The sequence below is a fragment of the Hemiscyllium ocellatum genome, chromosome 26, assembly GCF_020745735.1.
Source record: "Hemiscyllium ocellatum isolate sHemOce1 chromosome 26, sHemOce1.pat.X.cur, whole genome shotgun sequence".
NCBI lineage: Eukaryota > Metazoa > Chordata > Chondrichthyes > Orectolobiformes > Hemiscylliidae > Hemiscyllium > Hemiscyllium ocellatum.
In genome coordinates, this window is record NC_083426.1 from 24,471,300 (window position 1) to 24,484,504 (window position 13,205).

General features: G+C 38.6%; 1 protein-coding gene across 1 annotated transcript in view; it reads right to left on the reverse strand.

Annotated features, from left to right (window-relative positions):
* Positions 1-13,205, reverse strand: part of LOC132828184 (copine-8-like) — a 593,006-nt gene that overhangs the window by 217,819 nt on the left and 361,982 nt on the right. Inside the window, exon 10 of the mRNA XM_060845121.1 lies at positions 6,109-6,150. Within this exon, the coding sequence (XP_060701104.1) occupies positions 6,109-6,150 (42 nt within the window). The remainder of the gene's footprint in view (positions 1-6,108; positions 6,151-13,205) is intronic.

Sequence of the window (13,205 nt, forward strand, 5' to 3'; positions counted from 1 at the left end):
GCTATCCATGTGCATGTCCAGCAGTCACCTTCATTTCTAAGGGAGTAGGGTGTAAAATAAGAGGTTTTGCTAAAACCATACACGGCACTGGTCAGACCACACCTGGAATAGTTTTGGTCCCCTTAACAAAGGACCATATTGGAGGCAGTCCATAACAGTCTCATGAGAATGATTCTTGGTATAGAGGACATGTTTTATCAGAAGAAGCTGAATAAATTAGGCTTGTACTCATAGGATTTTTTTTAAAAATGAGAAGACATTTTATTGAAACATCTACAATTCTTAACAGACTTGACAGAGTAGATGCAGAAAGGTTGGTCCCCCTTGTGGGAGAGGACAACAGGTCAGGCAGCATCCGAGGAGCAGGAGAATTAACGTTTTGGGCAAAAACCCTTCATCAGGAGAAGTATTTGCCTTAAACATCGATTCTCCTGCTCGTCTGCTACTGCCTGACCTGCTGTGCTTTTCCAGAACCACACTCTTGACTCTAATCTCCAGCATCTGCAGTCCTCATTTTCACCACCCCTTGTGGGAGAGTCTAGGACCAAAGGGTATAATCTCAGAATAAGGGGTTGTCCTTTTAAAACAGAGATGTGGAGGATTTTTGTTCTCTCTCAGAGGATCATAGATCTGCAGAATTCTTTACCACAGAGGGCTGGTTCTTTAACATATTCAAAGTTGAGAATGACAGATTTTTAATCAGTGAAAGAATCAAGAGCGTTGGGAATAAGGAAGGAAAGAGGGGTTGAGGGTTATCAGATCATGATCTTATTGAATGACAGAGCAGATTCGATGAGCCAAATGGCCTACTCTGGTTTTATCTTATGATCAAATCAAGGAAAACATTTTAGAACAAAGGAATTAACTCTACATATTATGGGACGAAGTGACTTGCTGTTAATTTAACTGGATGGGTAATTGTGAACCCATGATAATGGTCTAAGAACATGAGTTCATATCTCACCATGGGAGATGGTAAAATTTGAATTTGGTAAAATTTGAATTCAATAAAATCTGGAATTAAAGCTAGCCTAATAGTGATCATGCCATTGTTTTGCCACTGTTGATTGCTGTAAATACCCATCTGGTTCACTAATGTCCTTTAGGGAAGCAAATCCCACTATCCTCACCTGGTCTGTCCTATATGGGACCCATAGCAATGTGGTTGAATTTGAAATGACCTGAAGATCAAATCAGGGGGAACTAGGAACAAGTAACAAATGCCAGCCTTGACTGCAACATCCACATCTCAGACAAGAATAAAATCCTTCCATATCCATGATCAGAAAGCAGTTCACAGGAGCCAATGGCTCAGCTTGAAGTTTCACAAGCAAAATGAAGAAACGGGCAGGAAACATGCCAAAGACAAATATTTCAACCAGGGGAGGAAGTATTGGGATCATTGCCTTTATCAGGTGAAAGCATAACTCAGTGGTCCATATAGGATCATCAAAAAGATCGGTTATTATTTGATTGACATCCTAGATTGCTGGGAAAAAGAATTGGCTGAGTCATGTCAATATACAAAAGCAATACCATTGTTAGGAGGAGGATAAACAAACTATGGGATGTCAAATAGTAAGGTCAGTGGAGGTTGAAAAAGATAATGGCAATGAGGCAGAAGAACTAAACAAGCCCTCTCCCAACCAGCTGGCTAACAGTGAACTATTCTGGAGGCTAGGCACCGTGCTTTCATATTTAGATGCAAAATAATGAGGAGATGTCACAAGGCTACCTGTAAAATTGAAAGAAGCCTTTCGGGACCAACCAGGGGTCTAACTTTTGCAACACGTTATGTGAATGTGGGAGGAGCCTCTTCCACAAAACAGCAGCCTCAGGTCCACAGAAACTGGCCCATGTAAAAACAGAAATCCATATTGGGAGACTGCCAAATTGAACTCAATCAAAACAGCTGGAGTTCTCCAGAGTTTATGGTTCAACTGGATTCTGCACAAATGCCACAAAGGTCAATGCATTAACAAAGAGAGATTTCTATCCAATTCCTCATTCATAAACTGAATAGACAGAGTTGGCTGTGTGATATTTCATACCATAATGAAATTGTTGCAATGTTACTGACAGGTTCCTCTAACATTCCGAACTAAGACAATATCAGCCTTTGCCGTACCATACAGTCTTTGCTACTACTGAGTGATGCCATCAGGGGTAGAAACTGTCCTTGCCACTTTTCAGAGACTAATGCAGAGACTAACCACTTCCCTGTGTGGTTTATCTTGACAACGTATTGGGATACAGTGCACTTAGAAAGGCCACTTGAAACAATTAGAAACTGTATCAAACAAAATTGAAATTAACCAATTTAGTAATAAGCCTAACCAAAAATGAATTTGGAAAAGTGTGGTCACTTTCCTAAGGCATATAGCAGGGCAAGGCCAATTACTGCCAACAACAATAAAAGTAAAAGCTGTGGTGAACTTCCCTGTCTCTAAAACTAAATGAGGAATTATGAGGTATTTGGGTCATGTGGTTTCTATCACAGGTTTGTACCAAACTTTAGTAATATGTTTGCTCCATTAACAAATTTGTCACAAAAGAGAGCCAATGTAATATGGTCAGAGGAGTACTCAGCATGAGTTTGAGAGGTCGAAAGCAATTTGATCAACAAACCAGTGTTGACTGACCCTAATTTCACCATACCCTTCAAGATAGCAATGAGTGCTAGTAATCTTGTTGTAGGAGTAATCCTATTACAAGAAGACGAATCAAGAATAGCGAAGCCAGTTGGATATTTTCTCAAAAAGCTGATTTGACATCACAGGAAATATTCTACAGGGGAAGAGGAAACCCTATAATTGCTACTGCATTTTGAAGTGTATGTATCCAGGGAAACATTGGCTCGTGCTGATTGTAACCTTTAACTTTTATGGTAAAATTCAAGAAAAAAAGAGAATATCAGACTGGTCCAATGTAGTTTACTATTCAGTTTTATCACTCCAAGATTGTTCACATTGGCAATTACATTGTTTAAAGCAATGTTTTATGAATAATGCAACTGTTTGAATCACAGTGAATTCCGTGAAAGTCTAAGGTTTCAGTATATAGGTTATATATAACAAGGGAAACAGACTTTGTGCGTGCCTTAATTAACACATTTGAGAACAGTATTTTGTTTTCTCCAAGGCCGAAATTGTTATGAAGGCTTCATATTTAACATTTTGTTGAAGACCTGAGTTTTGAAGGATTATGAAAAAACAGATTTATTTCAAGTTCCATGGAGACAACTGGATTCCTTTTTTAAGGGGGTCACTAAAATGTCACTTTAGATATTGGATTTCTTTTATTTAAACAGAACATTTCTTGGAAACAACAGGAACTCACTTCTGGGAAAACACATGACTGATTTCATGATTGGGAGAAGGGAAAAGCTAGTTTAAGTTGGAGATTATTTGGCTTTCAGTTGGAGAAAAGCCTGCGAAGGGAAATTGCTACAAAGTTCATTTCTCTGACTTTCTGATGCACTCTTGTTGAGAATTCAATGTGAAGCCTGATTGCCTGTTCAATACCATTAGGAAAACCTCTTGATATTGTATTTCTTGAGCAAATTGCATCCACCCTAAAAACAACTGCTCACTTTTTGCATTTTCAATTAATTGGTTTTGTTTTATAATAAATCAAAAATGTTGCACTTAGTAAAGACATTTTGTTGATGGATCTTTTTATTTTAAGTCTAATTTAGAGCAAGCATACGACTGACCATATCAAGAAGAAGGGCTCATGCCCCAAACGTCGATTCTCCTGCTCTTTGGATGCTGCCTGACCTGCTGCGCTTTTCCAGCAACACATTTTCAGCTCTGATCTCCAGTATCTGCAGTCCTCACTTTCTCCTCGAAGATTTTAACCTACTGTGAAACCTCTTGCAAGGATGCCTTCCTTGAAGAAGCTCTCTTCCTCCCATTCCTGAAGAAGGGCTCATGCCCAAAACGTCGATTGTCCTGCTCTTTGGATGCCGCCTGACCTGCTGTGCTTTTCCAACAACACATTTTCAGCTAATGTCAAGAATTGAGTAAAACAACTAAATTGATCTTGTGTCCTGTGCAGTAGGGGGATTAGGAGATGGTGCAAGTCTCCTATTACAGTTAGAGCAATTACATAAATTCTTGGTTCACACCATGTTGTGAAACTATAGCCAGAGACACATTAAAAATTAAACAACTTTATTCATATTGATGTCACTGCAAAATATTTCATGTTGAGCATTTCTTAAATTGATGGGAAAAAAACTCTTATTGTTTCCTTTGTGAGTACAATGTTAGAACAATGGAGATGCAATCCGCTTTTTTAAAAGTGAAGCGATGTAAATGTATTTCTGAAAGCAAGACTTCTCAGCAAAAGTTTACTTTATGTTAAAGTAAAATCTGAAACATGGACTTTGCTGTGTTTTTTAACAGTGGGCGGTTGGAGTAAATTTCCTCCCAGCATGTAAATGCATCAGAATTAACTTTAGAAAAATGCTAACAGAACTTTAATTTCATGAATCAAGTGAATTTAGACACAATACAGATTTAGCTATGAATGGAGTGACAGAGAAAGTGTCAACAGATTATTCAGAACCAAAACCAGAAATTACTGAAATAGCTCAGCAGGTTTGGTAGTATCTGATTTGATTAGATTAGATTACCTATAGTATGGAAACAGGCCCTTCAGTCCAACAAGCCCACACCGTCCATCCGAAGAGCAACCCAGCCAGACCCACCTCTCTCTGACTAATGCGCTGAACACCGTGGGCAATTTAGCTTGGTCAATTCACCTGACCTGCACATCTTTGGATTGTGGGAGGAAACCTACGCAGACACAGGGAGAATGTGAAAACTCCACACAGACAGTCGCCTGAGGCAGGAATCAACCTGGGTCCCTGGTGCTGTGAGGTAACAGTGCTAACCACTGAGCCACCGTGCCGCCCCTGTGGAGAGAATCAAATTTAGCATTTCGGGTCGAGTGACCCTTCCTTAGAACAGGTTACTCAACTTCATGTAATGCTGAGTTAAGGATTCTTTTTAAGAAGAAAATAAATAATCACCAGAAAGACCAGAGAAAGGGACAAAACAAAACTGAACAATTCATGCAATATTCCAAGCCATAACCTAAATGTAGAGGCAAACATTAAATCTCAGGCCAGACCTGAAATTAATTATCTTAATGGCATGGGTGATCAGGGTAGCAGTGAAAGAATAAAATCAAAAAGAAAATTTCCTCAAAATTCTAATAATATTTCAGAACATCATCTAGCAGTAAAATGGTGTCGTCAAGGTATAAAAATATGCCAATGTGTTTCAATGAAGAAATGCATGTCAAGACAAAGGAGGTGTGTTAGGAAGTGACCAAAAGCTTGGTTGAAAGCCAGAGCTCGAGATTGACTCATAACGAAGTAAAGGGAAATTGAAAGGGAGAGGAGTTTAGGAAGATAATTCCAGAGAGTAGGCCTTGATGGCTGATATTGGTGGGACGAACAGAGAGAGAGTGATGCAGAGTTCAATTCCAGATGTGATTTCAGAGCAGAAGATTAATTTTGTTCTCTATTATACATAATTATCACAGTTAACCACGATAACCTTCAATCCTGTGCCTACTCAGATTCCTATCCAGTTCTCATTAAACATTATTTAGTGCTGCATTACCAGTTACTTTATCACATGATCCTTCTGACATTTAGGATTACTGATAAAATAATGTGAATTTTTTTAAAACGTGAGTGAAATATGGAGAGCAAGAAAAAGCCACTGTGCCAATAGATATTATACATTGAAATTTAACTGAAGCTCCCGTTAACACAAGTAGTCAGTACAGACAGTGACACATTTGGTACTATATGAATTACGCTGAACCGTGCAACAGTTAATCAGCAAGCTTCAGTGAATCAACCATAAAGAAGCTGCACACAGCAAAATTCATGATTATCGCAAAGATACCCACCAGCCTGACACATAAATTACTGCAGACCAGACGGTATCTGATCTTTCCAGAACTCACAAGAGCTGATAAAGATGCAGAACGTAACAGGACCTGGCCTTTTGGCCGATCAGATCTAATGTAACTATGTTCCAGTGGATTATTCCTATTTCACGTGTCATTAAAATGCATAACTCTTACCTCCCATCTCTGTCCCAGTCGTATACCTCCACCTTGATTGTTCTGTAAAGAAAGAAAAAAATAATTAATACCCTATGCTAAACTAGAGATGAGTTAATTATTTAAGATGATTACCTGTTACAGTTAACATTCTCTGTAATTCCAAAGAAAGATACTGTGATTATAATTTCTGTAAGTTAGATGAGTCAGATTTTGAAGCATTGTTGGGACCTAATTATCCTTGTAAAATGTACTAACCCATTTGTGGACTACCGGCAAGTAATTGCTTACTTACAGACTCGTACCATCATACAGCATGGAAATAGATCCTGCAGTCCATGCTGACCAAGTTTCCCAAACTAACTTAATTTATTTGCCTGCATTTGGTCCATGTTCCTTGAAACCTTTCTTATTCATACACCTATCTAAATTACTTTTAAATGTTGTAATTATATCCACATTTATCATTTCCTCTGGCAGTTCATTCCACACATGAACCACCCTCTGTGAAAAAGGTGCCCCTTAGGTCCCTTTTAAATCTTTCTCCTCTCACTTAAAAATATGACCCTAGATTTGAAGTTCCCCACGCGAGAGAAAGGACCTTTGCCATTCACCTTATCTATGCTTCTCATGATTTTAGAGACCTCTAAGGTACCCCGTCAACCCTCTACATTTCAGTGAAAGGAGCTCCAGACTATGGGGTGGCACAGTGGCTAGCACTGCTGCCTCACAGTGCCAGGGACCCGGGTTCAATTCCTGCCTCAGCTGACTGTCTGTGTGGAGTTTGCACATTCTCCCCAACTCTGTGTGGGCTTCCTCCACAATCCAGATGGATTGGCCATGCTAAATTACCCATAGAGCCAGGGGAAAATATATGGTAGGGGAATGGATCTGGGTGGGTTACTCTTCAGAGGGTCAGTGTGGACTTGTTGGGCTGAAGGGCCTATTTACATTCGGTAGGGAATCTAATCTAAATCCTTATAACTCAAACTCTCCAGTCTTGGCAACATCCTGCTCAATCTTTTCCGAGCCCTCTCCAATTTAATAAAAATCCTTCCTATATACTTGTTTAAATCCTACAAGGATATCGGAAAAATGGAACATCTGAGATTGGAATATTAATATCCAATATGACCAGGCTAACCTTTATGATATAGACATTTAGTTCATTGGAAAATTTGCTTTTAATGCAGTTAGAGTCATATAGCACAGAAACAGACTCTTTGGTTCAACTTGGTCCGCTTTGTTCAGACATCCCAATCTGACCTAGTCCCATTTACCAGCACTTGCCTCATATCCCTCTAAACCCTTCCTTTTCATGTACCCATCCAGAGGCCTTTTCAGTGTTGTAATTGCACCTGCCTTCACCAATGCCTGTCCACCAATTCCTCTGGCAGCTCATTTCATACATGCACTACACTCTGTGTGAAAATGTTACCCCTCAGGTCATTTATAAATCTTTCCCCTCTCACATTCAACCTATGCCCTCTAGTTTTAGCTTCCCCATCCTAGGAAAAAGACCTTGGTATTCACCCTAACAATGCACCTCATAATTTTATAAATCTCTATAAGATCCCTCCTCAACCATCGAGACTCCATGGAAACAAGTGGTTGCCTATTCAGCCTTTTCCTATAACTCAAACCCTTCAGTCCTGGCAACATCCTCATAAGTCTTTACTGCACTCTCTCAAGTCTAACAACATCTCTCCGATAGAAGGGTGACCAGAATTGTATGCAGTATTCTAAAAGTATCCTCACCAATGGTCCTGCATAGCCACACAACACATCCCAACTCCTAAACTAAATATACTCACCATTGAAGGCAAGCGTGCCAAATGCCTTCTTCATCACTCTGTCTACTTGTGATTCCACTTTCAAGGAACTAGGCATCTGCACGCTAAGGTTTCTTTGTTTGGCAACACTGCCAACGACCCTAACATTACCTGTATAAGTCATGTCCTGTTTTGCCTTAGCAAAATGCAACACCTCACATTTATATAAATGAAATTCCATCTGCCACTCCTCAACCTACTGGCCCAAGTGATCAAGGTTCCATTGTACTCCAAGATAACTGTCTTCACTGTCCACTATACCATATATTTTGCTGTCACCTGCAAACTTACCATCCATACCTCCTATAGTTACATCCAAATCATTTATATAAACGATGAAAAGCAATGAATCCTGCACAGATCCTAATGGCACATCACTGATCACAGGCCTCCAGTCTGAAAAGCAACCCTCTTCCATCCTCTGTCTCCTACCTTCAAGTCAATTTTGTATCCAACTGGCTAGCTCCCCCTGGATTTAACCGTAGTAACCTAAATGTTAGGTAACGAACATTTTTCATCCTAAATTTGCAAAAAGGCCACAAAACAGAACGATCCAGGTGTAATTTTGCAAAAACAATTAAACATTATGAACAAACCTGAAAAGTGGTTTATTTCAAAAAACCTTTTATTCATACAGGAAATGACAGCTCCACTGGCCTAGCCAGCATTTTTGCCGATATGGAGAAGGTGGTGGGGATCTGCCTTTTTGAACTGCCAAAATTCATTTGTTCAAGATTGAATCCTGGGCTTTATACATTGAGGCATAGAATTTAATGGCCAGAAAGTGAAATCTACATTAAACATTACAGAAGTAGTATGTATCCTTCTGCAGAATTTGAAAGAGGTTTGAAAAAAAAAGTGAAACATTTCCCGGAATAGAATCCCGACAGTGTGCAAACAGGCCCTTCAGCCCAACAACTCCATACCGACCCTCCAAAGAGAAACCCACCCAGACCCATTCACCTACCCTATGTTCATCCCTGACTAATGCACCTAGCCTATACATTCTTGAACACTATGGGCAATTTAGCATGGCCAATTCACCTGACCTGCACATCTTTTGACTATGGGAAGAAACCAGAGCACCCTGAGGAAACCCACACAGATACAGGGAGAATGTGCAAATTCCACACAGACAGCTGCCCAAGATTGGAATTGAACACAGGTCACTGGTGCTATGAGGCAGCAGTGCTAACCATTGAGCCACTGTGCCACCCATGGAATAAGGGATTACAAACATGGAAACAGATGGGTGAAGTGATGGTTCTGTTTCTGACAGCAATGAAGGCTAAGAGGAGTTTTAAGAATTTAAAATCAAGAAGGGTTTAGGTAGAGTAAATAAGTAATTTATTAGTGGATGACCTCAAGTTAAAGGTAATTGGCCAAACAGCTAAAGAAGGTATGTTGAAAACCTTTTAATGCAGGAATTAGTATTTCAAATGCACGGCTTGATGGCAATGAGTCAACAGAAACTGAGATTGTCCCAATTGGTTGCTGTAGCATCATTGTGGAAGAAGGGCAGAAATTCTGATATACACTATTTGTTTCTGCCAATCTTCTGCCAGATGACAGGAGCACTGAGGAATTTTCTGAGAAGAGTATGAGAGAAGTGTGTACACATAACTCCACTTCTTGTGTTGCTATGCAGAATTTGTATTATTTCCTCTGAGGAAAGACAGAAGCAAGGACTGTTAGCAGCAGGGTAATCTTCATTGATGTAATTGAGGAATATCACATAAATATCGCACAGATAGGGGCATGCAGTGCCATCTGACACCAGGGAATCAAAGTAATTCAGTGCTAATTTCTCTTTTTATATTGGTTCAAATAGGAAGAAGAAGATTAAAACAAAAACATGCTGAGATAACAAATAGGAATATAAGAAAAAGTGCTGAAAGCAGAGCTGGATTGTTTCTACTTTCTCCTTATATGTAAATTGCATTGTTAATTTTAATTTAGTAGTTTATAGTAATAAAACAATTCCTTACAACTTATTACTGAATTGATGCAGTGAGATGCTCATCTACAAATGCTTAACATGCCCAGCTAAAACTTTCCTTTTTTTTTACAGAAAATGGCATTTCATCACATTGGTTCTCTCCCATATGTTTTGTTTTTCTAGAAGTAAAATTTAACTTTATGATGATACCAAAGAGGGACCCAACGAATAGGGTGCACATTATACACCTTGCCTTATTTTCCTTTTTAAGGAAAATTGGACAGTATAACAGACAGCTACTTTTCTATCACATTTCTTTTGCCCTTGTCAAAGTGGACTTTACCTTTAAAAACTTGAAATGGAGAGATTACACATGTGTATGCCTATAGTCTGGTTTGTAATGATATTGTTCCAGTAGTTTTGCAGGACCAATATGTTAAAAGGTTGAAGATGTACCAATTGCATAAGCAACAATACAAAGTCGTTTACTATAGCCGGCCAATCTATTTGAGGATTATGGAATGCACAGGAGAAGTAGATTCCCAGATGGTACAAAATGTAATGGGAGTGCAGCAACTGTGAATGTAAGTGGACAAAAATAATTTTATTAAATATATCCTGCTTCATTTATATGATACTTTAGGATAGAGTTTTTAATTTGAGTATAATTACCAATCTGGAAGCAAACATGTTTCAAAGTTGCTCTTGATTTCAGAAAATAAATTCATTCTTAAGTTTATGTGGCATGGTGGCTTAGTGGTTAGCACTGCAGCCTCACAGTGCTAACCAGTGGGAGGTCTGTTCAAAATGTGAAAGGCAATCAAACCCCAGATAGTCACTCATGTACCTGTTGCCATTTATTGTGAATGTTTATGAATGTATTTTAGAACAATCACATATCCATTTTTAAATTTACTGCTTCTGCATAGTTCCCAGGGGCCAGGAAAGTCAACAATAAAATTGAGGAAGGAGGGTCAATTCAGAATGAAAGTGACGGTTTTAGAACTCTTTCTGAGTTATAATTGCATGGGCAGCTTGCCTGAGGTTTTCAAACTTCCTGCCTCTACAACCCTGAAATCATCTGGAACAAAAACAAAAGGTGCTGGAAAAGCTCAGCAGGTCCGGCAGCATCTGTGAAGAGAAATCAAAGTTGCCGTTTTGGGTCCAGTGACTCTTCCTCAGAACTCATCTGGGTTCTTCAAGTCTTAATAAAAGTTCAGAACAAACTTCTCAGTAGCTGTTAAACTATGTTAATTATTATATTATACTTCATGGTAAGACTAAAGAGAAACATGCTCTGAACTGCACAGGCTCCAACTTCAGCTCGATTACAATTCAATCTCTATTCCCTTGGCTCACAAGCCTCATTCCTAATGAAGAGTTCTTGCCTGAAACGTTGATTCTCCTGCTCCTCGGATGCTACCTGACATGCTGTGCTTTACCAGCACCACACTCGACTACAATTAAATAACCATCAAGGTCAGAGATACGTCAGAGGCTTACCTAAATATTATTTAATTCCTGATTTAACACATTTTAAGGCTTGAAAGATGAGCACAACTTGCACTAGTTTCTACAAAAATGTCCCAGTTGTCTTCCAATTGAAGAAAAGAATTCAAATGTAACATCAATTCAAAGACAAAATTATTAAAACACACAACATGCTTTGGTATTCCTGTTGGATCTAGATCACTTTAACAACTTTTCCTTCACATTGAAAATACATTTTACTCAAAGGCCTATGTGTATTTTGTTTCTGAATTAATGAAATCATGGGATGTCAAGGACGAAAGGTTAGGCATAGGGCTTCATGCAAGGAAACACTGAATTTCATTATCACCTTGTCAAGTGAGAGCAGCATCATAATTGAAGGTATGGATACACACTAGTGTCAGGTAAAATGAGGCATTAAAGAACATCAAGCATTTACTTGATTTAAGATGTTCAATATCTTAAGCTAGGATAGCAAAGGCTGCTGTGATTCCTGTTGAGGTAATGAAAGATTAGTGGAATAGGAATGGCTACGGCTGCTTTTTGTGAAGGATAATTCAATAAAATGGGGAAATAAAAAAGCATGTCAGCACACAAAGTAAATTCATAACTGGCATGCTTCTGGCACAGAGAGAAGTTTACATCAACAGTATGAAAAATATCACATTGCTCTCCAATATCTCATGATTGAATGGCTGAAAATCCTAAATTTTATGCAATATGATATAACAGAACTTGTATTAATTCATAAAAGAAACATGGTTAAAAGTGAAATGTTTTAGTAGTATTCTGACCCATAGGGAATGATGGCTCAGTGACATAAAAATTATGTTTACAATTCTAGAGAAGATTCACAAACTGAATCCTGTGTCAGGTGACTGAGTTATGAATAAGGTTGTAAAGATTGGCCTTGAAAAGATGTGGATGACAAAGGAGAATGAGACCTCTATATTGAATAACCTTAAAGATTATTTCAAATTAAAGCATGAATGTAGGACAAAAGGATATTTCTACAAGACTGTCAAATACAAGTTCAGGACTAATTTCATGAAATATGTCCTGATTAATCATCAAGCTAGCAGAGCTAGCAAAACTATGGAGTTATTCAACAGGTAATGTCAGTGATCATTTTTAATGGAAGGATAGGTTAAATAATTCTCCTCACCAATTGTTTTTATGATTATGATCTCTATCTTCTCTTCTCATCCCCCCTTTGTAAGTTCATCTCATTGGGTTGAATTCTCATAGGGTCCAAGCCATGTTGGCTGTGGTGAAATTTGTGGCAGACTGAGAAATCTGGTGAGGCCTATCTTGACATTGGGAGCCATACATCTTGCTCCACACTTTAAGCTTACTTTACCTTTACCTTTTTTTGGTATAAGACCCCCAAAAAATTATATCTCAGTGACTTGGCACATCAACATCACCATGAATTAATTTCTGCCTTTTTATTTTTTCTGTCATACTTCTGGACCATTGTCAAATTTCCTTCTTCTGCAACTCTGAACTCATCTGGGATCTTTAAGTCTTAATGCAAATTCAGGCCAAACCACTCAGCAGCAAGCTATACTAATATTATATTGTACATGATAGTAAGGCTGGAGAGGAACTCGTTCCGAATTGTTATGAACCAGGACAAGATCGCCAAATTGTGTCACGATCTCAGAACAATTCGTAAGTGTTCAGTAAACTTTATTTTTAAAGTCAACCAAAGGGGAGACCTAGAGGAATTATCAAGAGCATAAAGCCATAAAATACCACAGCTTTGCATCAAAACTCTGTACTGCACAAGTTAGAACAGTTATACAATCTGCACAACTTATCTTAAAAACCAGAATTCAGATATAATATGATCA